Source organism: Ruditapes philippinarum, unplaced genomic scaffold (genome assembly GCF_026571515.1).
Source record: "Ruditapes philippinarum isolate M1 unplaced genomic scaffold, ASM2657151v2 ctg110_1_1_1_1, whole genome shotgun sequence".
Lineage (NCBI taxonomy): Eukaryota > Metazoa > Mollusca > Bivalvia > Venerida > Veneridae > Ruditapes > Ruditapes philippinarum.
Window position 1 is genome coordinate 346495 of NW_026856488.1, and position 27563 is coordinate 374057.

Here is a 27563-nt window from a genome sequence, read left to right on the forward strand (position 1 = left end):
TTTTGATATACCCTGAAATACTCATATATTGGGTTCACCAACAAATAACACTCATTCACCAATAAATAACAATTATTTTCAAAACTTCTTTCAACATCACATCTTTGTCAAACATATAATAAAATCAAAAATAATTTCATTTCACAAAAGAGTACAAATTCATGAGTTACACAGAATACAGTCATTTGTTTTGTTTGCATATAACAGTCCCTTGTAATCCCTTTGTTTAGTTTAAACTGGGACATACGATAAGTTATCGTATATCCCAGGTTTAAATTACAGATCTTATGTAATAAGTAATGAAAAAATTACACCCCATGCATATACTATATAGTCATAATCAAGTAAAAACATAAAGCATAAAAGGCTACCAGAAGAAACGTTTTTTTTTAATTTGTATTTTTTTTTTTAATTTGTAATTACCAGAAAAAACTTGGTATTTAACAATATAACCTTCAGTGCATTTTTATCCAAAACAGTACAATTACATACAAAAATGTATATATGAATAATGAAAGTAAGTATTAACTATACCTGTATAAAGAAAAATATGTTTAAGGTGAAAGGTTTGAAGGAAAATATCTAAAGAAAACAAAGGCAGTCTGAAGGGCAGCTTTATCCCCAGCTGCAATACAATAACATTTAATCAACCTATTAGTTTGACCTTGACCTAAAAAAGCAACCTGGCTTTTGAGCTCTTACCATGGTCTCAGTATTCTCATAATGGTCATTATTTGTGCAATGTTAATTTAAAATCATTTCAGGAATTTAAAAGCAAAATAATGACTTTTTGACCTTTTATAGAGACCTTGACCTTGAGACAAGAGACCTTGATTGTTGAGCTCTTCACATCCTGTCATAATGCTGATCATTTGTTCAAAGTCATTTTAAAAACTTTTCCTTAGTTTCAAAACGATGAAGGGGACACAAAAATGATGACATTTTACATTTGACCTTTGAGGTAACGACCTGATTTTTTCTCATATTTAACCTGGATATTAATAGATTATCATATATATCAGAAAGGTTTTTCTCATGACCAGAGACTTTATTCTTATTATCGTCAGAAGTACTCTCATAACTGGGACAGTAATTCTTAATGACTAGGACAGTTACTGATAGTATGTATGATATAGGAATCTCTTATCAACATAGCTTCTATAGCAACCGTGCACTGCTTTTGGATATCCATTGCCTTTTATAGGTAACACTTTTGGTTGGGACGTTTCTAAATCGACCTGAATAACTTGTTTAAGACAGCCTCTCTTCTCAGGATTTTCGATTAAAACTAGTAAACTCCCATCATAATGTGATACACCTAAGAAATTGGGATCTCCTGAAATTTCAAGACCAGCATCCATGAAGCCAAAGTCTGGTGTCAATTTCAGAATGGTTTGCTCGTCCTCATTCAGTGATATCACATGCCCTTGTCCTATAGTAATTTTAGAAGCTTTTGGAAGTTGGGCATGTTGGAGATCAACAGTCTTTCTTTCTGCTGGGAAACACGTACGTAGCTAACAGTTTGGGCTTTTGTTCCCCCTTTGAGTTTTGTTTCCCCCTAAAGCAGACCAAAACAGACGGGATAGAAGTTACCAAAATGTCCCCCCATTTTTGCGGGGAATGTATATTTTTTTATTATTGACTATTTTTTGGAAGTTTTACTTTTTTTCCACCTAACAAAAGTAAATTTTCCCAACTGACCCCATGCAAGCGGGAAACGCCCTTCTTCAACTGACCTGAAAAAAGCAATGAACAAAACCCCTTTGGGTTTTAAAACATAATATAAAAAAAGAAAAACTAAAAATTTCTCTGACTGGGGAAAAATTTTTATGAATTAATACGGAAAAAATTTTTAATAATTTAATTACCCCCATAGTTCAGTTTAATAAGTATTTCCCTTTTTAAAGTTTTGTGAAGGAAATTAAAGGAAGTTCATTTGACATTGATCATTGCTCAAAACAAAAATAGCTGCCCTATAGTGGCAATGGGAAATTTCCCCTACCAAGTTACAAAAAAACATTGATTCCCCTTCTCAATTTTTAGACAAAGATTAATGCCCAACATTAATGTTGTATCTATACACAATTATATGTTTTTTGGTTTTGGGTGAAAATTGTGGATATATTCCTTTTAAGTTTTTATATCACCCAGCCTTAGGCGGGGGGTTTTTTTTATTTGGAGGTAATATTAATAATTTAATTTTTTATTACCTTCCCCATCCGGTAAGACGTTTTTTAAATAAATAATTGCTACTTAAAAATAAAAACGGGGAAAAAGTTTTTAGGACCCCCTTACCAAAATGACGTCAAAAAATACATATATTATCTTTGAAAAAGGGAAATGTAAACAAGAAAAAAGGGTACCGTTGAAGATTTTTTGGAAAAATTAATAAAAAAGGGTTTCACAAGGTCATATTTGTTTCCTATATACTGACGAGAAATATGTATCATTACTCTATTTTTGGAAATTTTATCACTTGACAGTTTAAAATTGCTTGTAAATTGGAATTTATATCGCGTAAAATCAAACCGTACGCGCATCGCACGGCGGCGCATGTTGTTTACAACGTGGGGTACCCATCGGGGAAATTTAGTGTGTATATTACCCGTCTGGCTCGGTTATATCAATTTTTTTCGGGTGATCAATATCCAATCAAAAAGGCGGAAAAAATCTGGAAGGGTAATAAAGATGTATGCACAGACGGATGGAGGAAATGACAGACCACCCCCATCGCAGTAAGCATTCCACTTTCTAAGCTAGAGGTAAGCCTTATTGATCTGAAACCAAAATAAAGATTATCTTGTCCCTGTATGTGCAGTCTGATCAGGATTTGATCTGTTGCAGCTCAAGTTTTGTATTTTGATATTGAAATTTGTTGAAATTTGACTGTATTGTTCCTTATCCAGTATAAATAAATTCAGCAGGTTTTAATCTGGCTCGAGAAAGCTTACATAAAAGAATTGGCTCCTCTCACTTCAAAGTATAAAAATCAACAAAGTGAAAGGTGTATTCTCTATCTTACACAACAAAAATTTACCACTTTTACACTAAGATAGTTTTCATTCCATCTAAATTCAGGACAGTGGTGGCCAGGTGGTTAAGGTATCTGCCTCTCAACCAACAAATTATGGTTTCAAGTCCTACTTGGGTCACGACACCAGTACCGAAACAGTTGGTTTCAGGAAGCAGACTCAATAATGATTAATGTAAGTTGGCAATCAAGCTTAAATAAATATGTTTAAACTAATTCAGACTGTCAAATGATTGACAATTTGACAATTTTACTACATATTGAAAGTCAAGAAAACCATTCAAATATATGTAATAATCAAGGAAAAATTATAAATTTCATAGAGCAAAAAAAACAACAAAAAACACTCAAATTCTTACCAGGACTAATAATCCATTCGTTTCTTTCACTCTCAAACTTCAACAGATTTTTTGGGTTAGTGTTTCCTCCTGACAAGAATATATCGTAACCATGGGAACAGAGTGCAAAATCTGCCCCAGGAGAATCTTCTTGTTTGATAGGGGCAAGGGTAAACCATTTACTCTGATTGTAACTGAACGCCCAAAGACACCATCCGCCTTCAAAATACATTCCCCTGTCATCGTTATTCTTTGACACAACCTAGAAATTCATTTACAGAAAATACTCGATAAAATATGATGACTATAACAGTATCATAATATGGAACTTGCCAATAGATTTACTATTACTTACTTATTAAAAATAGTTTGGGATTTTTTCAGCTAATCCAGACGTACAAACAAAATTTTACAGTAACAGCTCCGAAAAAAGCGCAACAGGTTGTGAACGGTAGTGTTAAGATATGACAGTAAGTATGTTTCTACTGGAGGATAACCTTGGAAAAACACACATTTTCTTAGTTCCAGATAACATCTATTTTCTCAGTGGATTTGCTTGGTCAGGAAATGACAATTGTGTCCATGAATCAAAAAATCAGCTAGAGTTAGTACTGGCATACAACATACTCTTACAGTGACTTTTTTTAATTAAATACTTGTATATATACACATGCACATTGACCAAATATTCAATTCTATTGAAATTTAGTTCCAGCAATCTGTTATCAAATGAATTTTAGCAAGGTCATGAAAGATTAAATTTGTAATATTCAGATTTTCTTTCTATATCTGTTCATGTAAAAGAATCATTATACATGTAAGTATGTATTGGATATAAGAATATAAAAAATACTGGTACATGTATTTATAATATACTTATAAATAAAATATTGATGAAATAAAATGCATATTTTCATTTTCTGTATTTACATTGTAAAAATTTATTTTTCATTGCAGTGAAACATACTTCTAATATTTTCACTGATGTCGTGCTGGACTACTTTCTTCTAAATTCAGCCACTACACAATATTGAAGGGGAAGTCTTTCAAATTGTAACATAAAATAGAATAAAAGTATATAATAACCAGAAAATTCAAGTTTTATCTTTTAATACTTGATTTATTTCACCACCACCAATTTCATATTTGTATACCACTCAATGAAAATAATCATGTACTAATAGAATACAATTTAATATCATCTATATACTGCATTTTTTTTTATATAAAACTGAGAGTTAAACATTACAAAAATTTACAATATATGTTACATTAATCAAGAAAACTTTCAAAATTTTCAATCATGTGTCACTAAACTGTTGTATTTGGAGATCAAAAAATATCCATATCTACTTACGAGTAAAACTTCATCAAGATCGTCGTCAATTCTGTATCTGAATGTTTCCCCGCTGTAATCCAGCCTTCTTGACGGTAACATATGATAATGCTGCGCGTCCTCTAACAACTTACGACACTCTGGATTCTCCATCAGCAATTGCATCTTATTCAAATTATTTACCAAATACTCTGGCGTCACATGAGGTAACCGAACATACTTAAATATATCATAAATGTATTTCTTTCTCTTCGTTAAATCAGCGTTAATCCATTTCATAGCAGCCTCACAGACATGCTCTTCGTCCAGCGTGACCAGATTGTCTTCTCGTATGATTGAAATAATTTCCCCTACATTAAGGCTCGTAAAATCTTCACTCTTCCATACCGTACAAAAGCCATCTAGAATAGCTGGCCAGGATTTCTTCTGAAAAATTTAAGAAAATGAACCATTGAAAATAGATTTTGAACAAACTTCATGTATAATCAGAGCTAATCTCTTTTCAATATTCAATTTAAATACTTTTTTGATTTATAAATACATAAAGTAACATTAGAGATGTACCTGTACATACAAAAGGGTATGGCCAAAAGATATACAAGGTTATCTGGGGTCCTTCCATGCTTAGTGAATGTATAAATATTAATTGTCTTCTGATAACAAATTTGTATAATATATTACTGGCATATATAAATGTTATTAATAAATGACTAAGCTGGTACAATCCCCAACACAGAAGGCAAAATTTTAACACATAGGATGGCATACTACATTTAGAAACTTTTACTTATTCAATGTATCACAGTGTAGGTAAAGAATCACTGTATCATTTATTACAAGCATATACAATTCACCCTGTTTCAAGCTAGCATGCAAAGGAAAAATACCACTTTACAATTTACCCACTGTGAATATAAGAATTATTTATTATCTCTGTAACTTATTTTTTCCCAATTTTTACCTTCAATCTTTTACAGTTGTACATACAGGCCAGTCGGTACATTTCCAAGCAGTTATTTCCCTTTAGCTGTTCAAGTAAAGCTTCCTCACAGTGATCTTGTAGACAGTCAACCTGAAACAAAAGTTTCATAAAAATTTAATCGATGACTATACAGATTTCTTTTTCAATATATTTTGAATATTATATCATGCTTTTACCTCAAATCGGTCCCAAAAAAAACTCATAAAATATAGATTTCAATTAACTTCTTTGTGCATTTGTGCATTTTTTTTTATCATTTTCATATCTTCACATTTTCAGTGTATCAGTTGATGTAGGTAAGATTTTCAAAAGTTTATTTTTTTAGGCTCTTTGACCGCAATGGCTCATTATCCCCCAGAAATGATTTTATTTTTATTCCTGCAAAGCTTTTTAATTTCCGTGTCCTGTTAAAGTTTCTAAAAGTTACTGATTGGCCATTTAAAGCTATACCACCATTTGCTTCTGCTGCTTTTTGGTATTCAGGGCAGTTATAGCTGATTTAATATTTTTGTATGGAAGTCAAAATACTATTTTGTTTATATTGTACTACTTTCATGACAAATAATTTCACATTTAGTGCTACTTTGTTCATGTGACAAGCACCTAACATGCTATAAAACCATTATTTCAGTGTTATAAAACTCATTTTTGTTCTTTCTAATTAAAGAAGAAAAAACATTTTTGAAACATAGTGTGCCTTTAAGCTTCATACCTGGAAAAGAGCCGCAATCCTCAATATTTCAATGACATCATCATCTGAAAGGTCAATACTGCCTGTGTATACAAAGTCTCGAAACTTCTCAAACGGTGTCTCCTCAATATCCTGAAGAAAATGAAAAACAAAAATATTTTAAAGTACAAATGTACTTGAAATTAAATAACTGAACTGTTGGAAATACAAACAATATTATGTAATTGCATATCTGAACTTTTGGAAATATAAACAATATTATGTAATTGCATATCTGAACTTTTGGAAATATAAACAATATTATGTAATTGCATATCTGAACTTTTGGAAATATAAACAATATTATGTAACATCAAATTCTCTTTTTGAGATCTGACAATAGACAACATTTATTTCATGTTGAGCAAAGCCCATATTTATCTTAACTCCTCATTTGAACTTGAAACACATTTCACTTTCATTAAATCCCAAAATATTAAAATATGAACAGTTAAATATTGCTTTCAGAAGAGATAGCATTAACTGAATACCCTTTTAACCTTTGGCCTAACAGAAACATGTTTGTTCAAAAAGCCAAGTAAGCAGTCTTTAATTATGTCATTAATTCAAGACCATTTATTATAGCAAACAACAAAATCTTAAATTTAGTTAAACAATGATATTCTTTCAGCTACTGAATGGAATGAAAGTGGCTGGTACTTTACTATCTGCCATATAATATAGTATATAACTATAATAACATTAGCTTAACCCTTAACAGTTATAACCTGTTGAATTTTTTTAATGAATTTGGCGAATTATAAAAAGAATCCATTCAAAGTTTAAGGGGTTTCATTATAAAAATACAAAAATTGAGCTGGCTGGTCAGACTGCACGGTATAACATAAAATTGTGGCCCTGTTGAAAACTGACCCAACTCCATGGATCATTTTTCAAATTAAGAACTGAACCTGGGTCATTTTTCAATGTTAACAATTAAAAATTAAGTTTGATCAACATTAACCTTGATCAAAAAGTCATTGAGAACTGATCAATCATTTAATTTTAATCAAAATAGGGTCATTTTTCTAACGCTTAGTTAAATTTTAGTTAAATGCCTGTTTGCAGAACAGAAACACTTTGAAGAAACAGAATATCTCACAGGCATCACAAAAATGATTTCACAGGTGTATCAAGGACATCGAAAATCTGCGTCAAACTCAATATACTCATCAGGGGATGTAACCATTGCTGGGAGTTTACAAACCTTTCGCAGTGGTAACTTCCCCTGAGCAGTACAGAAAAATTAAATTTGGGCAGGATTAACATGGGTCAATTTTTCTATGCGAGGGTTGGTCATTAAATGACAGGAAGGGATCAATTTTCAACATGGTCAAAATTTTATGTTACACACGGATGTGCAGTGCATGCTGGTGAAAAAGGCAAATGACTTTCAGTTCCAGCAGGGTAAGAGTAAAAATAAGAGGCCATCTTTAAATAATAACATCCAGAAAGTCAATTACTAAAGTCCACTATGTTAAGTTGTTCCTTGATCAAGCTTAGCATAAAGTTACCTGTTATTACAGACCACTTACCAACAAAGTTTATTTATTCTCCCACAGACTAATATTTCTATATATAGGTTCTATACAAACTAGAAATGTGTCATCATGCCACAGATGCCCCCGCATGCAGCCAAAATTTCAGATGGTGCATTAATTATTTCTTTCATTTTAAGTTCAAAGCCCTTAAAACTTTTCCATGTTAACACAAACCATTTTCATACAATGTTCAAGGCACTGAAATTATTCGTTTGTTTGTTCATTTGTTTGCTTCATTTTACGCCTTTTTCAACAGTATTTCAGTCATATAGGCGGGTAGTTTCCTAACCATCGTTCCTGGAGAGTTACACCAGTACCAGTACTAGATCTCCCGGGGATCGAACCCACGCCAGAAAGGTAACTGGATTAGAAGTCATTGACTCTAACCCCTCGACCACGGAGGCGGTCTATTCAGTCTTAACCTTTTAAAAATAGCATATTGCATATTTGTAGCCAAAATAATGGTTATAAGTATGAGTGCTGAAACTGAAAGTTCAAAATTTTTCCAACATTCAGGAAAGATAAGTTTGTCTAAAATCATTGAACCATGACCAAATTCAAACTTAAACTGCTTATTCCTAAGATGATTATTTTCAAAGTGAAAGGGACATAACTCTGCCAAAAAATCATCAAACCATGACCAAATTCCAACTTGACCTGCCTATTCCTTTGACATATCCATATGTCAAATTTAAGTTGAATATGTAACACTGTTGGGTAGATAATGAACAGAAACTGTAAATTTCATATTATTTTCAAAGTGAAAGGGGCATAACTCTGCCAAAAATCATTGAACCATGACCAAATTTGAACTTGACCTGCGCATTCCTTTGACGCATCCATATGTCACGTTTGAGTTGAATGTGTTGTACCTTGAGGGAGATAATGAATGGAAACTGAAAATTTCATATTATTTTCAAAGTAAAAGGGGCATAACTCTGCCAAAAATTATGGAACCATGACCAAATTCGAACTTGACCTGTATTTTTTCATGACATATCAATATGTCAAGTTTGAGTTGATTGTGTTGTACCGTTGGGGAGATAATGAACGGAAACTGAAAATTTCATATCATTTTCAAAGTAAAAAGGGCATAACTCTGCCAAAAATCATCGAACCATAACCAAATTCGAACTTGACCTGTATTTTCTCATGACATATCCATATGTCAAGTTTGAATTGAATGTGTCCAACCGTTCTTAAGATAATGAACGGAAACTGAAATTTCATATTATTTTCAAAGTAAAAGGGGCATAACTCTGCCAAAAATCATCGAACCATGACCAAATTCGATCTTGACCTGTATTTTCTCATGACATATCCATATGTCAAATTTGAGTTGAATATGTCCAACCGTTCTTAAGATAATGAACGGAAACTGATGATGACGGAATGACAGAATGACGGAAGGACAGAAGGACGGAATGACGGAACAGGGTAACACTATATGCCCCGGCCATTACATGGCGGGGGCATAAAAAGGTTTGATTGCATTGGAAATATATGACAGAATAATTCAAACAAGATTACCTGCAAAACAACTCTTCTTTGAGTTGATTCTTTCATACCCGTGGTAAACATGGCACGGAAATATGGTGAGATAGCGACCAAAATAGACCTGTGACATCGAAATATCCTGTTGTTGATGATGATGTCCACGTCGGCCAAAGCCGTATCATCTTGCAACGACTCTACTCCATTCTGAAGAATGAAAAAAATCGGCTAGGAATCAGGATCATTAAAAGAGGTCACTTTCCAAGGCCCATAACTCTAGTATGTGTTTCAACTGAATTTTTGTCCTTTTTTAACCAAGGCAATCACTAAAAAAATTTGGTTTGCAGTTGCGCGACCCACCTTTTAAACAGTGAGTCTGTAGGTCAGGATTTTTTTCTCTTTTTTTTTTTTACATTTTAGTGTTGAATCAAGAAAGCATATGATTATATGCTCAGTAAGTCCAAATAAATTTTTGAGTCAGGCCAGTTTCCTTCAGTCGGTTGGGCAACTGCAAACCAACAATTTTTAGTTATGGCCTAAGAACATTCTTTTTTAAAGTTTTGCATGCAACATCAATTTTTAAATATATGCTATATGAATTATCATTTATGATTTTACAGTCAAAGGTACTCAGGACAAGAAGAATTTATGCTCTTTTATTCAGACTGAATTACCTACCCTAAAACTTTCAATTGTCCATAAAACTTTTGCATCACTCAGATGAAGCAAAAATTACTTTAAAACTTATGAAAAATATATAACAAAAAGATAACTAACCTTTAATGCTTCCATGTGTCTATGTTTCAGAGAAGTCATGCTGTCATTTCCATTCCTGTAGTCTTAATGCTATCCTAAAATTCAAAGAGTAAAAAGTCTAGTATTAAATTTGAATTACCACTTAGAGCAAAGCCGGGCCAGGTGTTCGGCACATTAGTTTTAGATCTACAAATAATGGTCAAATTATCATAAAGGAAGTGGCTAGCCGTAAGGGCCCGTACGGCTAGCCAAAAGTTCTAGCCGTACGTGAGTCACATACGACTAGCAAGGACACGCTGTATTGACTAGCCGTACAGCATTTTCAAAATTATATGGAAGTCGAAAATGCATATGTTATTTTATTACTTTAAATGAGGATTTTAACTAAGAAACAGCAATTGTCTTTGTACATATATGTTTCCTTTTTAGAGATTAATCGACTTGTTGGCTACAGTAAAAAAAAGTACGAATATGTTTCTTTGTCATCGATCTCAACACGTTGAGAAAAAATAGCGTTTGGTCACAGTTAAATAACATCAATTGAAATAGTTTAGGAAAAATTTTGATATTATTCCTTTTTTTGTCTTCATTAAGTTTACATTTTCGACACCTTTAAAATAAAACAAAATCGAAAAGCGGAAAATAGAACGCCGGGGGTCAAGGGGGCTGCGCAAGCCCCCTTTGCAGGTCCAGGGTAGCCACTTCCTATCATAAAATAATCTCCCCTTGATCATCAAGAACAAGATTCTCGTAACTTATGATCCAGCACCCGTTTACTTAACATATAATATATATATAATAAACTGGTGCTGCAATAAATATCACCTTGAAACATTAGATGTATTTAATCCTTACCGTGCTAAATTATTTTAAACAGACTTGTCCGTCATTCAGATTCTCAACAGTTATATGGATAAATCAACTAATTAGAGTTGTCAAAGAGACATCAAGAAAATTTTGGACAAGCAATGTCAGTTATTCCAACAGTTTTTCAGTCAGAAAAAAAATGCTGTATCAACACACTATGGGTCAAACCATTTACGGCTACAATTTGTGGGTAGTATCTCCATGTTAATCCATTCCGGAGGTCATATCTCCACGTTCATCATCTCTCCATGTTTATCTCCAAATTAGGACTACTAGAAATTCTGTGTGTATGAATTTTCAGAAAATTTTGTAAATATTTTTGAAGATTTCCATGAATATTTGATGTTGAAGTGAAGATGTTTTTATTTCATTTCTTATATCTTATTAGATTTTAAATGCATGTACACAGTAACTTGAGAGTCCAATGTCTGTATCATATATCAAAATAGGTGTTTGGGCATATACTACCTGAATTAAACAGCACTATGCATGCAGGAAGGTAAATCTGTTTTACATACTCCTACGTCCATAACCGAACAATTCCGAATGACGTTTGTAAACAAAGCGCCTAAGTGATATAGAGGTGAATTGCTGATGCAAAGTGATTGAAAACTGTGAAATGTAATGCGGTCTCTTATCATTTCTAAGGATGAAACATTAGTTTTAGTATTAAAAGTATGTTAAATATAGTTTAATTTTCATTAAACATATTTGTTTCGTTAAAGCAGAAACTCTGATTGCCGATAAACCAACATTTATTTCCTTAGTTTTATTCCTTTTCAGTAAGGCGCTCATTAAAATTAGAGTATATCAGTCTCAGAATGCTGTCTGCATTAAGGTAAGTATTTAGTCTTAATCATTTGGTCTTATGAATATTTTGAATTGCTTCTTATGAATATTTTGAATTGCTTCCTATTGTGGGGAGTTGAAACACAATACTTTTTTTATAATAGTTTAACAAAGTGAGAGGGCACATTTGGCTTCAGTTAAATGACAATAATTAATTTCATTGCCCATCGTGAGATACTAATTACTTGTTGTATTGTAAACTTATTAGCGGACTTAAAAAACCTAATCATAACAGTGTCCTATATTAGGTACTACATGTATATGCATTTGATATGGATGTTTTGGACTCAGGAAATGAAAGGATCCAATATTGATTTATGTATATTATATAACATGATGCTAAAAGATCATTGGTTATATCAGAGACATAGATATCAAAGGTAGGCAACTTCTTATCCAGTTAAAATATCATGCATGCCTGCTAAACTTAAAACTTGCAGCAAGTAAATCTTACTAACTAGATTTCAAATTCAGTAAATAATACATTTTCTGAAAGCTTATGCATTTGTCTATGTCTGCAGGCAAAAATATTTACAGTTCCCATTTAAATAAATGATACATCAATTTTTAAACAGAAATAGTTAATAATTTTTGTTACAAAACTATTCATATGAAGAAAAAACTGGCTCAGTGGGTATGCTTTGCTATTTTTTTCTAAGTGAAATGCGTGGAAAATTACCAATATTTTAACATGCAGCAATAGATAAAATTTTATGATTTTACCTTTCAAAAGGTATATAATATTAAAGGATCAAAATTATGTTTAACCATTAAGTTTTACTTGCTACAAAATGCCTAATTTTACCCTTTTTGATAGGTGTGGGTGATATTTTAATGGAGTATACAGGAGCTGCTTATCTCTGTTATCTATGTCTCTGATTATATTTTATTAAATATGTGAAATAAATGTTATTACAAGTGCAGTAATGTACTTAAGTTCACATAGATTTCTTTATTCTAGAAACTGTTTCATAAACTACATAGCTAAGCCGCTAGGTTTAGTAGAAATTCCGACAAGTAGAGCTGAAATACTTCTGTCAAATGAAGTAAGAGAAAAATGGGAAAGGTAAGAAATTTCAAATTTTTTTCTAAACATGATGATGTATTCTAAGACTTTTATTATCTTAATAATCAAAGAGATGTAAGAGAGGTGATTATTTGGTTTCATGAACAAGAATATATCATGCATTAAATTAAGAAGAAGTGAAAAGTACAGCTTCTTTTAGTTTAGTTTTATGCCAAAAATTTTGTTCGTAAGGAATATGTTTTCACTGCATATTGTTTGATATAGACCAGGATTGATTTATCATAAATTTCAGTTTTGGAAGTAGCTTATTATAGCCCATCGTAATAATATAATTATTGTCACCGTGTCAATATGTCAATTCTTTTTAACTTTTTTATGATCATCTGACAGAATTTCAAGCAAAATTGATAGAAAATCAAATTAATTTTATCTCTTTTTCTCATACATATAATTATATACGAACAAAGGACTGCTGATGTATTTGCTGAGATCTATCTGACTTAAAAGCAAGTTTTTTGTTTTTGCTTTTTACACTTTGCCATAATTCTCAGCTGTCAATCCATTTAAGATTTCTAAATGTAACTACCAATTGATGGCATATGACAGACTATATATCCCACATGATTTTCTGAATCAGTGGTGAGGGACAAATGACCGCTAGACCTTATGCTGGTTGTCATGGAAAAATATTGCCTTGCCTTAGGATGGAACCAGTGACCTGAATTATGTATCACTTTTAAGCTAAATTGGCAGGAAAAGCATTCTGTATATTTTTACAGGGAACAAGAAGAGTTAAAGAAGAGGATGGTACTTGAAGACAGTGAAGATTTGAAATGTATGGCTGGTTCATGTGACCCTGGTCAGTCCATAATACAGTGTATATCTTTATTTTAATCTGTACTTAATTTATATAGTGGACTTTTAAGTTTTAGGAATTGTTAATTTAAGAGATTTTGATATCAAATTACTAAAATTGACCAGCCAAATTGTATAGAGTCTGGTTAAACAGCATGAATGTACATTAACACTGTACATGAGCTGACCTGACTTATTACACATGATGAAGGAAAGACTTAATTAAAATATTGGCCTGTAACCTGTGTTACTCTAAAATCAGGCTTGATACTGTTGGTAGCTCAATTTTTAGCTTGTCTGTTTCAAAGAAAGTTTTATCTGTTATGATTGTTATGGTGATGGAGCAAAAACTTTAATGTAGCCCATTATTCAAACATTTTACAATGTTTTAACACAAAACAGTTGTAAGACAAGGGGCTTCATTGTGGAAGCCATATGTTTGGAGTTATGTCTCATTTTAGCTGAGCTTTTTGAAGAATAGGGACAGCTATTGTACTCACCCAGGTGTTGGCATTGGTGCTGCACTTGGTTTCAGAACTTTTTATTTGCTTGACTATTCCAAGAATATGGAGAGCTATTGTACTCACATGGGCGTCACAATTTTTGTTAGCTCGACTATTTGAAGAATATGAGAGCTATTGTAGTCGCCCCGGCGTCCGCGTCTGCGTTGGTTAAAGTTTTTGTAAATTCAAATATCTCAATTATCGCTTGAGATATTCAATTGAAACTTACAATACTTATTTATAGTAACAATGTACATCAGATTGACAAGTTGGATAACTCTGCCTATAATATTTACAGAATTATGCCCCTTTATAACTTAGAAATTTTGGTTGAAGTTTTTTTGTAAAGTCAAATATCTCAATTATTGCTTGTGATATTCAATTGAAATTTACAATACTTTTTAGCTCGACTTTTCTATGAAAAGGGGAGCTATCCTACTCGCCCCGGCGTCGGCGTCGGCGTTAGCGTTGGCGTCACACCTTGGTTAAGTTTTTCGTACCACCCCACTTTATTTCAGAAGTATTACAAGTATGGCTTTGAAACTTACCATACTTGTTCACCATCATAACCTCCATCTACAGACAAGAGTACATAACTCTGTCAAGGTTTTTGACAGAATTATGGCCCTTTTTTGACTTAGAAAGTGTATTGAGCTTGGTTAAGTTTTTTGTACCACCTCACTTTATTTCAAAACCATTGGAGGTATTGCTTTGAAACTGACCATACTTGTTTACCATCACGACCTTCATCAACAGACAAGAGGACATAACTCTGTCAAGGTTTTTGACAGAATTATGCCCCTTTTTGACTTAGAAAATACATTGAATATGGGTAAAATCCACTTATTGCCTTAACCCTTTGAGATATTGCTTTGAAACTTTTAATGCTATTTCACATCATTACCCCCATCTGTACGCAAGAGAAGGTAACTCTGTCAAGGATTTGTTTTAAAAATTAAGGCCTTTTATCGACTTAGAATCTTGGTTAAGTTTTTAGTACCAGTCCACTTTTTGACTGAACTGTTTGAGATATTAATTTGAAAGTTGGAATACTTGTTTACCATCATGGTCCCAAAACATGGGCAGGAGAAGGTAATTCTGTTAAGGATTTTTATTTGAATTATGGCCCTTTTTGAACTTAGAAACTCAGTTAAGATTTTCATTCTTGTCCACTTGTTGACTTAACCATTTGAGATATTACTTTTGGAAGTTGGAGTTCTTATGTGCCATCATGAGACCTATCTGTAAGCAAGAGAAGATAACTCTGTGAAAATGTTTCTTGATTTGTACTTAGAAATTCCTAGTTAAAGTCTTGTGTGCCCTTAACTGTCAAAGTTTTGTTTTATAGGCAAGCACTAAAAAAGTCGAGCGCGCTGTCCTTCTGACAGCTCTTGTTTATAGTAACAATGTACATCAGTTTGCAAAATTGCATAACTCTGCCTGCAATATTTGCAGAATTATTTGCCCCTTTGAAACTTAGAATTTTGGTTAAAGGTTAAAGGTCTTCAAAGATATTTACTTGAAACTTTACACATGTACTTAGGGTCATAATTTGAGAGTCATAATTGTATGTCACTAACCAAGTTCCATAACTCTACTCGCATTTAGGCTGATTCATCTCCCCTTTTCTACTTAGTCTCTTGGTTAATGTTTACATGCAAGTTTTACATATCTCAATAACTATTAAAGATATTTATTTTAAACTTCACATATGCTTTTAGAATCATAATTATAGGTCACTGACCAAGATCCATAATTCTATCTTGCATTTAGGCTGATTTTTCTCCCCTTTTTCAACTAAGAAATTCATGGTAAAGTTTTGCTTGTAAGCTGATATCTCCATAACTACTGAAGAGTTTGTGCCTTTTTTGGGACATTTTTATGCATTCATAATAATAAAGCAGTGATTTACTTGATAAAACATTTTAATAACAAGCCTTTTTACCTTTTCGGTCAATTTTATGTATTCATAGGTAACTAGCATTATTATAATCAATAAAACACCCTTGTGACAACTTTTTGAATAGTTGAGCCAATACTGTCCTCCGACAGTTCTTGTTTTTTATGCAAGTTGGTATCTCCAAAATACTGAAAGGAAAAGGTTGAAACTTCACACACTTATTTAAGAGCATAAATATATAGGGGGAGGGGGGGGGTTGTCACTGTCCAAGGCCCATAACTGTCACATGGGTTTTGACAGAATGATGGCCCTTTTTGAACTGTAAAATCATGAAAGTAGCCTAAAATCTTTACAATGCATGTACAACTTAACACCCAAAAACAACGATTCATGATGAAATTGATTGCCGTTATTAGCTCGACTTTTCTATGAAAAGGGGAGCTATCCTACTCGCCCCGGCGTCGGCGTCGGCGTCGGCGTCACACCTTGGTTAAGTTTTTCGTACCACCCCACTTTATTTCAGAAGTATTACAAGTATGGCTTTGAAACTTACCATACTTGTTCACCATCATAACCTCCATCTACAGACAAGAGTACATAACTCTGTCAAGGTTTTTGACAGAATTATGGCCCTTTTTTGACTTAGAAAGTGTATTGAGCTTGGTTAAGTTTTTTGTACCACCTCACTTTATTTCAAAACCATTGGAGGTATTGCTTTGAAACTGACCATACTTGTTTACCATCACGACCTTCATCAACAGACAAGAGGACATAACTCTGTCAAGGTTTTTGACAGAATTATGCCCCTTTTTGACTTAGAAAATACATTGAATATGGGTAAAATCCACTTATTGCCTTAACCCTTTGAGATATTGCTTTGAAACTTTTAATGCTATTTCACATCATTACCCCCATCTGTACGCAAGAGAAGGTAACTCTGTCAAGGATTTGTTTTAAAAATTAAGGCCTTTTATCGACTTAGAATCTTGGTTAAGTTTTTAGTACCAGTCCACTTTTTGACTGAACTGTTTGAGATATTAATTTGAAAGTTGGAATACTTGTTTACAATCATGATTCCCAAACATGTCCAGGAGAAGGTAATTCTGTCAAAGATTTTATTTGAATTATGGCCCTTAACTGTCAATGTTTTGTATTATAGGCAAGCACTAAAAAACTTAAAAAATCTAAAAAAATTCATTCCTATCCACTTGTTCACTTTACCATAAATTATGTCATAATAAAATAATTCTTCACTAAATATCTTAATGCTCATGGCCATTGTTCACTTTAAAAATACAGAGATTCTTGTATTGCCTTTTACTGCAAAAACTTTTTTTATTGGCAAGCAATAAAAAAGTCGAGCGCGCTGTCTTACGGACAGCTCTTGTTATACCCCCGCACAACAAACTTGTAAGGGGGGTATACTGGAATCAGCTTGTCCGTCCGGCCGTCCGGCCGTCCATCGGTTTTTCTTGTCCGCCCAATAACTTAAGATTCCTTTGACCCTTAGTCTTAATATTTGGCATGGAGGTTAGTCATGATTAGTAGATGACCCCTATTGATTTTGAGGTCACTAGGTCAAAGGTCAAGGTCACAGGGGCCTTGACTTCAAAAAGCTTGTCCGCCCAATAACTTAAGATTCCTTTGACCCACAGTCTTCATATTTGGCATGGAGGTTAGTCATGATTAGTAGATGACCCCTATTGATTTTGAGGTCACTAGGTCAAAGGTCAAGGTCACAGGGGCCTTGACTTCAAAAAGCTTGTCCGCCCAATAACTTAAGATTCCTTTGACCCTTAGTCTTCATATTCGGCATGGAGGTTAGTCATGAATAGTAGATGACCCCTATTGATTTTGAGGTCAAAGGTCAAGGTCACAGGGGCCTTGACTTCAAAAAGCTTGTCCGCCCAATAACTTAAGATTCCTTTGACCTACAGTCTTCATATTTGGCATGGAGGTTAGTCATGATTAGTACATGACCCCTATTGATTTTGATGTCACCAGGTCAAAGGTCAAGGTCACAGGGGCCTTGACTTCAAAAAGCTTGTCCGTCCAATAACTTAAGATTCCTTTGACCTACAGTCGTCATATTTGGCATAGAGGTTAGTCATGATTAGTAGATGACCCCTATTGATTTTGAGGTCACCAGGTCAAAGGTCAAGGTCACAGGGACTTTGACTTCAAAAACTTTGTCTGCCCAATAACTTTAGATTCCTTTGACCCACAGTCTTCATATTTGGCATGGATGTTGATCATGATTAGTAGATGACCCCTTTTGATTTTGAGGTCACTGGATCAAAGGTCAAGGTCATAGGGACTTTGACTTCAAAAAGTTTGTCTACCCATTAACTTAAGATTCCTTTGACCCACAGTCTTCATATTTGGTATGGATGTTGATCATGACTATAAGGTGACCCCTATTGATTTTGAGGTCACTGGGTCAAAGGTCAAGGTCACAGGGACCTTGACAAAAAAAAAGCTTTTCTTCTCAATCGCTAAAGAATGTCCTGTCCGCAATGTATTGATTTTGACATTTGAAGCATGTAGAATACATAACTTAGCAATGCACTGTCTTAGTAACCTCAGATTTGGCAGGGAGGTTGTCCTTGAGCTCTAAATGGCCACTGTTTATTCTGACAAAGTGGTATGCGGGGGTATTCAAGCCATGATAGTGGCAGTTCTAGTTTTTGTTGTTTTGAATACATTATACATGTATATGTATGCACATGTATATTCTTTGTTATCAGAATCTGTAAAGAAGATGTACTATGTAGCTGGTGTAGATATATCATTTGTGAAAGGTGATGATGTAAATGCTTGTGCAGCAGTAGTTGTTTTATCATTTCCTGACCTCAAGGTAGGTAATTATTTCCCAAGATGCATTAATTTCTATAAAAAGCCTTCATACATAAATAGTCTTAAAGAACGCTCATTTGAAGTTTTTTTTTAGTTTTTTCCATATTTAAATGACTATTTATATGGAAAAGAAGTTAGAAATGAAATCTAAGATATTATAGTGATATAATGCTCATTTGTTCACTGTTAAGTTTAGTTGAATTAGTAATATATTTCAAAAGATAGGCTATTAAAAAGGTGATTGATCAAAAATTGATAATGAAAAATGTGTATGATATAAAAACAACCATACCCGAATTTTAAAAAGACTGCCCCACTCCTTTAAAGAAATTATCGTTTAATGTTGAGCCATCTTGGAAGTTTTGCATGTGCATGTATGTAGTAAACTTATTATTAAACTTACTTGTATCAAAAATGTATGTTACATTAAACGTCAGATTAATTTTCATAAATAGACTGTGTACAGTGACTGTCAGATGATACAATTAACAGAGCCGTACATCCCGGGATTTCTTGGCTTCCGAGAAGTGCCGTTTATTGTGGATCTGTTTGAGAAGTTAAGAAAAGATCAGCCGCAGTATATACCTCACGTTGTTATGGTGGATGGCAATGGTATACTGCATCCTAAAGGTATTCTTTTTTTCAATTTCTTATATTCTTTTAATGGTAAGTGATATTTTTTCATAGGGGTGTTTGTGGCCTAGTGGTTTTGGTTTGAATCCTGCCAGGAACTTCAGATTTTTTCATGTGAGGAAGCTATCCAGTCAGCCTATGGAACATCAGATGTTCTACTCAGGTGGCTGTTCTTGTCTGAAATAATGCATGGCTGGGCACCTGAGGTCTTCTTACACCTGAAGAGTCACTATATGACCTCTGCTGTGTCGGTGTGATGTAAAATCAGATAAAAAAAAATATATATATATTTTTAGCTAATAGTCTGTCACTCAATTTATTAAATCAAGTTGGTATATAACTACTATTGTAAGTGGTATGAAAAGGCATTGTTTCTGCCCATCTTGAAATTTATTAAAGGTGGAAGGGGCATATAGATTTGCCTTGTCCATCCGTCAGACTGTCATGCTATCAGTCTGTAGGCATCAGTGTCCTTTTGACATATTTCTAGTTTGTTTGTATATATTTTTACAATTAAAATTCTCAGATTGATATGTAAAAAAAACAAGGATATTAAACTGTTTGGTGCTCATATTAAGTATTTAATATTGAAATTGCATTGACCCACTTTTGGTGGTTCTAAAGTGAAGGCATATTTTTAACTACATATCTAGTATATAACAGCTAAGCAAAGATTTAAAAAATTGTTTAGTATAGTACTATTATCTTTAAATTTGTTTCTAAGAAATACATTAACTATATTTTTAAATGAAAAAGATTGATGCATTCTAATTAATTTTCAGGATTTGGTTCAGCAAGTCACATGGGTGTAATTTTGAATTTACCATGTATAGGTGTGGCTAAGAAACTGTTTCAGGTGGATGGTCTAGAAAATGACAGTGAGCATAAGCAAAAGGTACATTGTACTCCTAATTATCTTGATACCACTTTTATCTCATACCTGTGCGGCATTTCTGATGCCATAAAATCTGCATGATATGACAGTGTGTGTTAAAGGCATATTATTCCTCAAAAACGAATGAATTCTTATTTCTTTACAAAGGGCAAATATGAATTTAATAATGGTTTTAGAGATTGCTAGATACTCATTACCTGAAAAATGTAGCACTAAATGTGAAATAATTTGTAATTAGAGTAGCACAATGTAAACACTACTGATAGTATTTGTATGGAAGTCAAAAAAAAACTCTTGTGTACAAGAACAAAGGAAACTCCTGTTTCTAAGGTAAAACTTTCCATGTTTTTATGAGCAGACAAAACAACTTAATGTGTACACAAATTAAACAAACTCCTGTATAAAACAACAAAACAAACGTGTCTCAGCAAAATTTAAAATCCTATACTAAGTTAAACATTTTGTACATTGTATACAGTATGCATACAGATAGCAATTGATTTGTATTATCACAGATAGAAGCATTAACCACTGGTGGTGACACATTCCCATTGATAGGTAACTCAGGAAAAACTTTAGGAATGGTAAGATTTTATTTTGTGAAATATTGACCTTATTCGAGTACTTGTTGTTACATTAGATACTTTACCATCATTCTTGTTCAGTTCTTATAGCATTTAAACATGTCTGATTGTATAATAACAGCAGTGAACTAAAGTTCTTGATCCTTGATTTACAGTTGTTTAAGGTTGGTAATGCAGGGTTTTCAATATTAACAGATAAATGATCCATATCATCGGTTGAAATGCCTTTCCCCAGGAAATTTTTAAGGCACTGGGGTAAATTTTCCTGTTGGGATGGGTGCAGGAGGGGGGTAATTGGTTTTATTTTCAGCCTACAGATTAAAATATTCCCCTTGACCAAATACATTGTATGTTGTTTTCGTTGGCACATCTGTAGCCTCAGATAAAAATGAAATGGAGGGAATCCAAATCGTAAAAGTTTGATAGTGCAGTCAAAAATAGGATAAAGAAGAGAATTTAATTGTAAACTTGATTAGGATGTGGAGAAAGATCGTAATCTTAACAAAATTACATGAAAATTGCAGACTTGGTTTGTTTGAGTCTGTACATGAGAGATAATGTGAAAGTGCAACATCCCTCATGCCCCTAGAAGCTGCTTAGTTTAGGTTATAGATGTGTCTTGCTTTGAATTAAGAACTGTCCATTTGACATCTGAAGGATTTCAATATCAAAATGTAAGAATTTAGCTACCAACAGGTTCAAGACAGGTAATCCTGTAAGGATATGCCGGCTGACCAGGCTCTATACTGGTGATAAAAGCATATCACGTTTGGTTACAACAAGTAAAAGGTTAAAGGGAGGCAACTAAATCTTGCTAACAGATTTTGTAAATAAAATAATATGTGAAAGAAGAGAACCAATGCCTACATACTTGTATTAGAGTATGAGTAAATTGAACATCTCCCATAAGTTTGTATTTTAATAACACACTACTGTTTTGTATACATGAAAACAATATACTGAAATTTCACAGTTTCAATGCAACACAATTATAATGAATTGAAGGATTGAACCATTAAACAGTTCTGACTATTTCATGACAGAATATTTCTGTCATCATATTCTAACAACATGCCAAGTTTAAAGAAATTCATTGGAACAGTTTTAATTCTGCCTATATGTCTGTTAGAAAACTCTCGAAAATGTCTTTAAGCTAAGTCTGTTGAGAATTTACCCATGTATTACATGTATTTATTTCATTTAATTTGGAAGTTTTTTACAATATATGCTGACTAAAGATTCTTATTTTTTTGTCAGGCATTACGTAGCTGCAATAATACAAAGAATCCAGTCTATGTGTCACCTGGCAACCTGGTTACCATGGATACAGCTGTAAAACTGGTTCACAAATGTTGTAAACACAGGGTACCAGAACCCGTTAGACTGGTAATATATATATTATTATATAATTTAATAATAAATCTGCTATAAATGATGATGTCATGGGACGCTGACATAATTTCCTGTTTATTGTTTATATATCTAAACTGAAGAAGGCTGTTTAGCCATAACGTTGATAAATAAAGGTTAATTTTAAAAATTTGCAGTTGACTTATGATTGATTATGATGATTTACATATTTCAGAAAATTGATACAAGTGGAACAAACAATCAATACAGGATAAGTTTTAAGGTTTTATTTAATGGCGATAATGGATGTTTCGACTATCATGAGCCTTCATCAGGGTTATAAAATATCGAATTTTATTTACATATTTTTCAGGCTGACATAAATTCACGAGAATATTTGAGGGACAATTTCAAACCAGAGGCAGCTGCAAATACTTGATAAACATTTCATAAATTAGAGAATAGTTTCTGTGATCTTTATTTATTTCATGCTTTCCAGTGTTTTATTGTAATATATCAGATGATTATATTCTGATAAACCACTAGTGAAATTTATAAAATATAATTTTCACTGTAGCCGGACTATATCTGAATGCGGATGAAAAGAAAATCATAACTAAATGGAATAACATGCAAAAATAAATGCCGTCATACGTAAATTTTGCTTCTTTAGGAAAAGTAAGTCGAACTCACCATAAATCATGTTAAAAATGTATCAAAATTAGAGAAATTTAACAGAACTGTATTTCAAAATTGATTATGTGACGTCATGATATGATGACGTCACAAAGGAGAATGCGCGACGTTACGCGGCAAAATCAGTACAAAATACTTAAAATCACTTAAAAAACATGAAATAAATAGAAAATTTATTTGTTTTACATATAAGATTGAAATATATTTCATTCGTGAGCACCAGCTATTATATTTTCACTCGTGGCTACGCCACTCGTGAAAATATTGCATCTGGTGTTCATTCAGTGAAATTATATTTCAATCTTACATGCAAAACAAACAAATATCCTCTATATATCAAACTTCCAGCCTGTGATATTTATTGACAATGCAAACATGTTTTAAGGTGATTTTCAATGACAGTGCCTTCAGTAGAAATGCACTGTTTATCAGTTAGGTTTATCAGTGTGCCATGGTTAATAATGGGATGTTGGTTAATCACTGTGCCTTAGTGATATTAAGTGTACCTTATGACATTAAATAATAGTGCCTTGGCTTATCATGTGTAATTACTATTTTAAGTGATCAAAAATAAAATTTGAATTTCTTACATAGATCAGCTGGAGCACTTGAAACAAAAAGACATAAAAAAGATAATCAAGACATATAGTATAATCCTTAACCCATTACCCGATATACATGCCTTTTAATGCCTTTTTCAGCCCCTCCCCCCCCCCCACCCTTTTTTGTTGTCTCAAATGGTGAAAAAATGCCATATTTAGGCCCCCAACACTAAGTCTTGTTTTTGTTTGAGAAATGATGTTTCAAAAAGTGAGCACTCTTTTTCGGCACGGCCATGGTAATAGGAAATGAAAGACTGAGCATGTTGTTAAAAAGGCTATGGTCCAGTCAACATTTGTGCCAAGTTTGATTAGTATTAAAGTAGGTTTTATAGTTTTATAGCAATTTGAACTTGTAACAGGAGACTTTTCAATGAAAACAGCCATTTTTCACCAAATGCTCGTGCAGTAATGGGTTAAACATTAATTGAAAATCGTATTTTGTGCTATTCTTAGTCCAAATTTTCTGAAATTCTGCACACAAGTTATTGGTCTGGACCAACATCAAATTTAACAATTTCTTTCTTTTTTTTATCACCAACCTTCTTCTACCTGTTATTTATGGAGTTTGAAATATATGTGTACATTTGTATTATCAATATATTACAGGTAAATTTTGCAGATATTAAGTGTCTAAAGCTAGGTTAAATCCCTTCATTTGTACACTTGACCACATTTTGTGCGCTTAGATGTTTGTTACCTGGAACTTCAAAAAAAAGGGGGGGGGTCCCCATCTGATGCAAGGTTACAAACAAACATTTACCATCGTAGCTCCTTTCACAATAGTGTTCAACTTGTTGCACTTGTTATTGATGTATTTGCTAAGCTATGATTATGAAAATGTGTTTGCACCTCAGGATTAGATGGGGGGGAAAAACCCACATTTGCCGAGTTCCCGATTACCACTATTATAATAATTTTTTGAATTCCTTAACAGCTTAGTGATACACAGACCTAGGGGTGTGCTGTGTTAAAGCAACATGCCTCCAGATTCATGAAAATCTTGAAATCGTATTTGATAGTAAAATATTAAGAAGTGAACAAAGAAAGAAATTCACACATTGCAAACCACACTTACAAATTCACGTAAATTATCAAATTGTGGTCAAAATATGCAAAAAAGCCCTGACTGCATTAGTAACACAGTAGAAATATGGTGATGAATACTGTTAAATCAGTCAAAAATCGCATATAACATGTAAAACACTACATAAATCTTGAATATTTTTACTTTTCTTAAAATCCTAGTACACTTTTCTCAATTCCGATTTCATTGAAATATTTTGGCTCATCTTGGGGCATGCAATACAAAAGACAGTTATAAAAGTATATAAAAATAAAATTGCAAAATTTTAGATTTTTTAAGGAAAAGTAAGAATTTGTTTAAGGAAAACTAAGAAAGAAAAGGAAAAAGAAAATAAATAACTATACCTTTATCAAATGTAGACCAATGGAGCCACACAAGATTTTGTTTCATCTCTACATTTATGTATAATATATTCACAAACGGAGAGTAAAGTAGGTGCAAATAACTGGTGATTTTCTTTTTTACTGTAAATTTTGGTATAATTGTGTGCAATTTTTTGTTGTACGTTTGTTAGGTAGTGATAATTATCTGTTAATTTACGAGTATCCCTATTGATTATGGTTTTAAACATGTTTATTTTATATCATAGTCTTTATTTTATGTTATACCTTCTGGTAAATTTGTTACGATTATGCATTTTACCTGGTGTAAAATTTATACCCAATTTCCGCCATCCTGTTCTATGTTATCAAATGTGTTTTTACATTTTCATCCTTTACCGAGAATGATCTTGTCAATCTTTTTTGCCTTTTATATTACATTTTTTGCTCGACTGTTCGCAGAATAATCAAGTTAAAGCAGTCACCCATATGTTGGCGTAGGCGTCCCTGTGGTTAAGATTTTGGATGTAAGCTGGTATCTCCATAACTACTGAAGGGAATGGATTGAAACTTCACACACTTGTTCTCTGTGATTATCTTACATGATTGGCACAAGTCCCATAACTCTTGATTTTTTTCCATAATTATGCCCCTTTTTCGGCTTAGAAATCCTTGGTTAAGTTTTTGCATGTAAGCTGGTATCTCCATTACTACTGATGGGAATGGATTGAAACTTCACACACTTGTTCTCTGTGATTATCTTACATGATTGGCACAAGTCTTATAACTCGTGATCGCTTTTCGTCCGGCGTCCGTCCATCCGTCCGTAAACTTTTACTTTAAATGACATCTCCTCATATACCACTAAGCCAATTTCATCCAAACTTCACAGGAATGTTCCTTTGGTGGTCACCTTTAAAAATTGTTCAAAGAATTTAATTCCATGCAGAACTCTGGTTGCCATGGCAACCGAAAGAAAAAACTTTAAATATCTTCTTTTAAAAAACCATAAGAGCTAGAGCTTAGATATTTGGCATGAAACATCTTCTAGTGAGTGTCTACCAAGTTTGTTCAAATAAAAGCCCTGTGGTCAACATTGGCCCCGCCCCGGGGGTCATTGATTTTCCCTATATGCATATAGTAAAAACTTAAAAAATCTTCTTTTAAAGAACCCAAAGAGCTAGAGCTAAGATATTTAGCATGAAACATGTTCTAATGGGTGTCTACCAAGTTTGTTCAAATAAAAGCCCTGGGGTCAAAATTGGCACCGCCCCGGGGGTCATTGATTTTCCTTATATGTGTATAGCAAAAACTTAAAAAATCTTCTTTGAAAAAACCCAAATAGCTAGAGTTAAGATATTAAGCATGAAACATCTTTTAGTGAGTGTCTACAAAGTTTGTTCAAATAAAAGACCTGGGGTCAAAATTGGCCCCGCCCCGGGGGTCATTGATTTTCTTTATATGTGTATAGCAAAAACTTAAAATCTTCTTTGAAAAAACCCAAATAGCTAGAGTTTAGATATTAAGCATGAAACATCTTCTAGTAAGTGTCTACAAAGTTTGTTCAAATAAAAGCCCTGGGGTCAAAACTGGCCCGGCCCCGGGGGTCATTGATTTTCCTTATATGTGTATAGCAAAAACTTAAAAAATCTTCTTTGAAAAAACCCAAATAGCTAGAGTTAAGATATTAAGCATGAAACATCTTTTAGTGAGTGTCTACAAAGTTTGTTCAAATAAAAGACCTGGGGTCAAAATTGGCCCCGCCCCGGGGGTCATTGATTTTCTTTATATGTGTATAGCAAAAACTTAAAATCTTCTTTGAAAAAACCCAAATAGCTAGAGTTTAGATATTAAGCATGAAACATCTTCTAGTAAGTGTCTACAAAGTTTGTTCAAATAAAAGCCCTGGGGTCAAAACTGGCCCGGCCCCAGGGGTGTCATTGTTTTTAACTATATGTGTAAAGTAAAAACTTTAAAAAAATCTTCTTTTAAAAAGCCCAATGAGCTAGAGCTTAGATGTTTAGCATGAAACATCTTCTTATGGGTGTCTACCAAGTTTGTGCAAATAAAAGCCCTTGGTTTAAATTGGCCCTGCAACGTTGGGGGGGGGGTGGGGGGGGGCCTATATACAGGTGAGCGCCCTCAGGGCCATCATGGCCCTCTTGTTTTCATAATTATGCCCCTTTTTCGGCTTAGAAATTCTTGGTAAAGGTTTTGGTTGTAAGCTGGTTATTATCTCCATAACTACTGAAGGGTTTGTGCTTTTTTTGGGGACAATTTTATGTATTCATAATAATAAAGCAGTGATTATCTCGATAAAACATCTTAATAACA

At 33.2% G+C, this 27563-nt stretch overlaps 2 protein-coding genes across 3 annotated transcripts; one reads left to right on the forward strand and one right to left on the reverse strand.

The window, feature by feature from the left end:
* Window positions 1-1112: 1112 nt before the first annotated feature.
* LOC132746715 (kelch-like protein 24) lies at window positions 1113-11613 on the reverse strand. Its single transcript, XM_060735930.1, has 9 exons — window positions 11544-11613; window positions 10230-10303; window positions 9489-9659; window positions 6400-6510; window positions 5667-5777; window positions 4727-5131; window positions 3391-3631; window positions 1674-1736; window positions 1113-1492 (listed from the first exon to the last, which is right to left on the reverse strand). The coding sequence occupies exons 2-9, from the start codon at window positions 10266-10268 to the stop codon at window positions 1113-1115; spliced, it is 1521 nt and encodes a 506-aa protein (XP_060591913.1). The 5' UTR covers window positions 10269-10303; window positions 11544-11613.
* A 22-nt stretch (window positions 11614-11635) lies between these two features.
* Window positions 11636-26738, forward strand: LOC132746722 (endonuclease V-like). Of its 2 annotated transcripts, XM_060735959.1 has the most exons (10): window positions 11636-11696; window positions 11859-11913; window positions 12886-12990; window positions 13731-13810; window positions 18957-19066; window positions 19521-19695; window positions 20481-20593; window positions 21109-21177; window positions 22435-22563; window positions 22901-26738. In XM_060735959.1, the coding sequence occupies exons 2-10, from the start codon at window positions 11897-11899 to the stop codon at window positions 22964-22966; spliced, it is 864 nt and encodes a 287-aa protein (XP_060591942.1). In that variant the 5' UTR covers window positions 11636-11696; window positions 11859-11896; the 3' UTR covers window positions 22967-26738. The 2 variants fall into 2 exon arrangements, with proteins under 2 accessions (XP_060591942.1, XP_060591941.1); XM_060735958.1 differs by lacking the exon at window positions 11636-11696 and having other exon boundaries at window positions 11723-11913.
* Window positions 26739-27563: the final 825 nt, after the last annotated feature.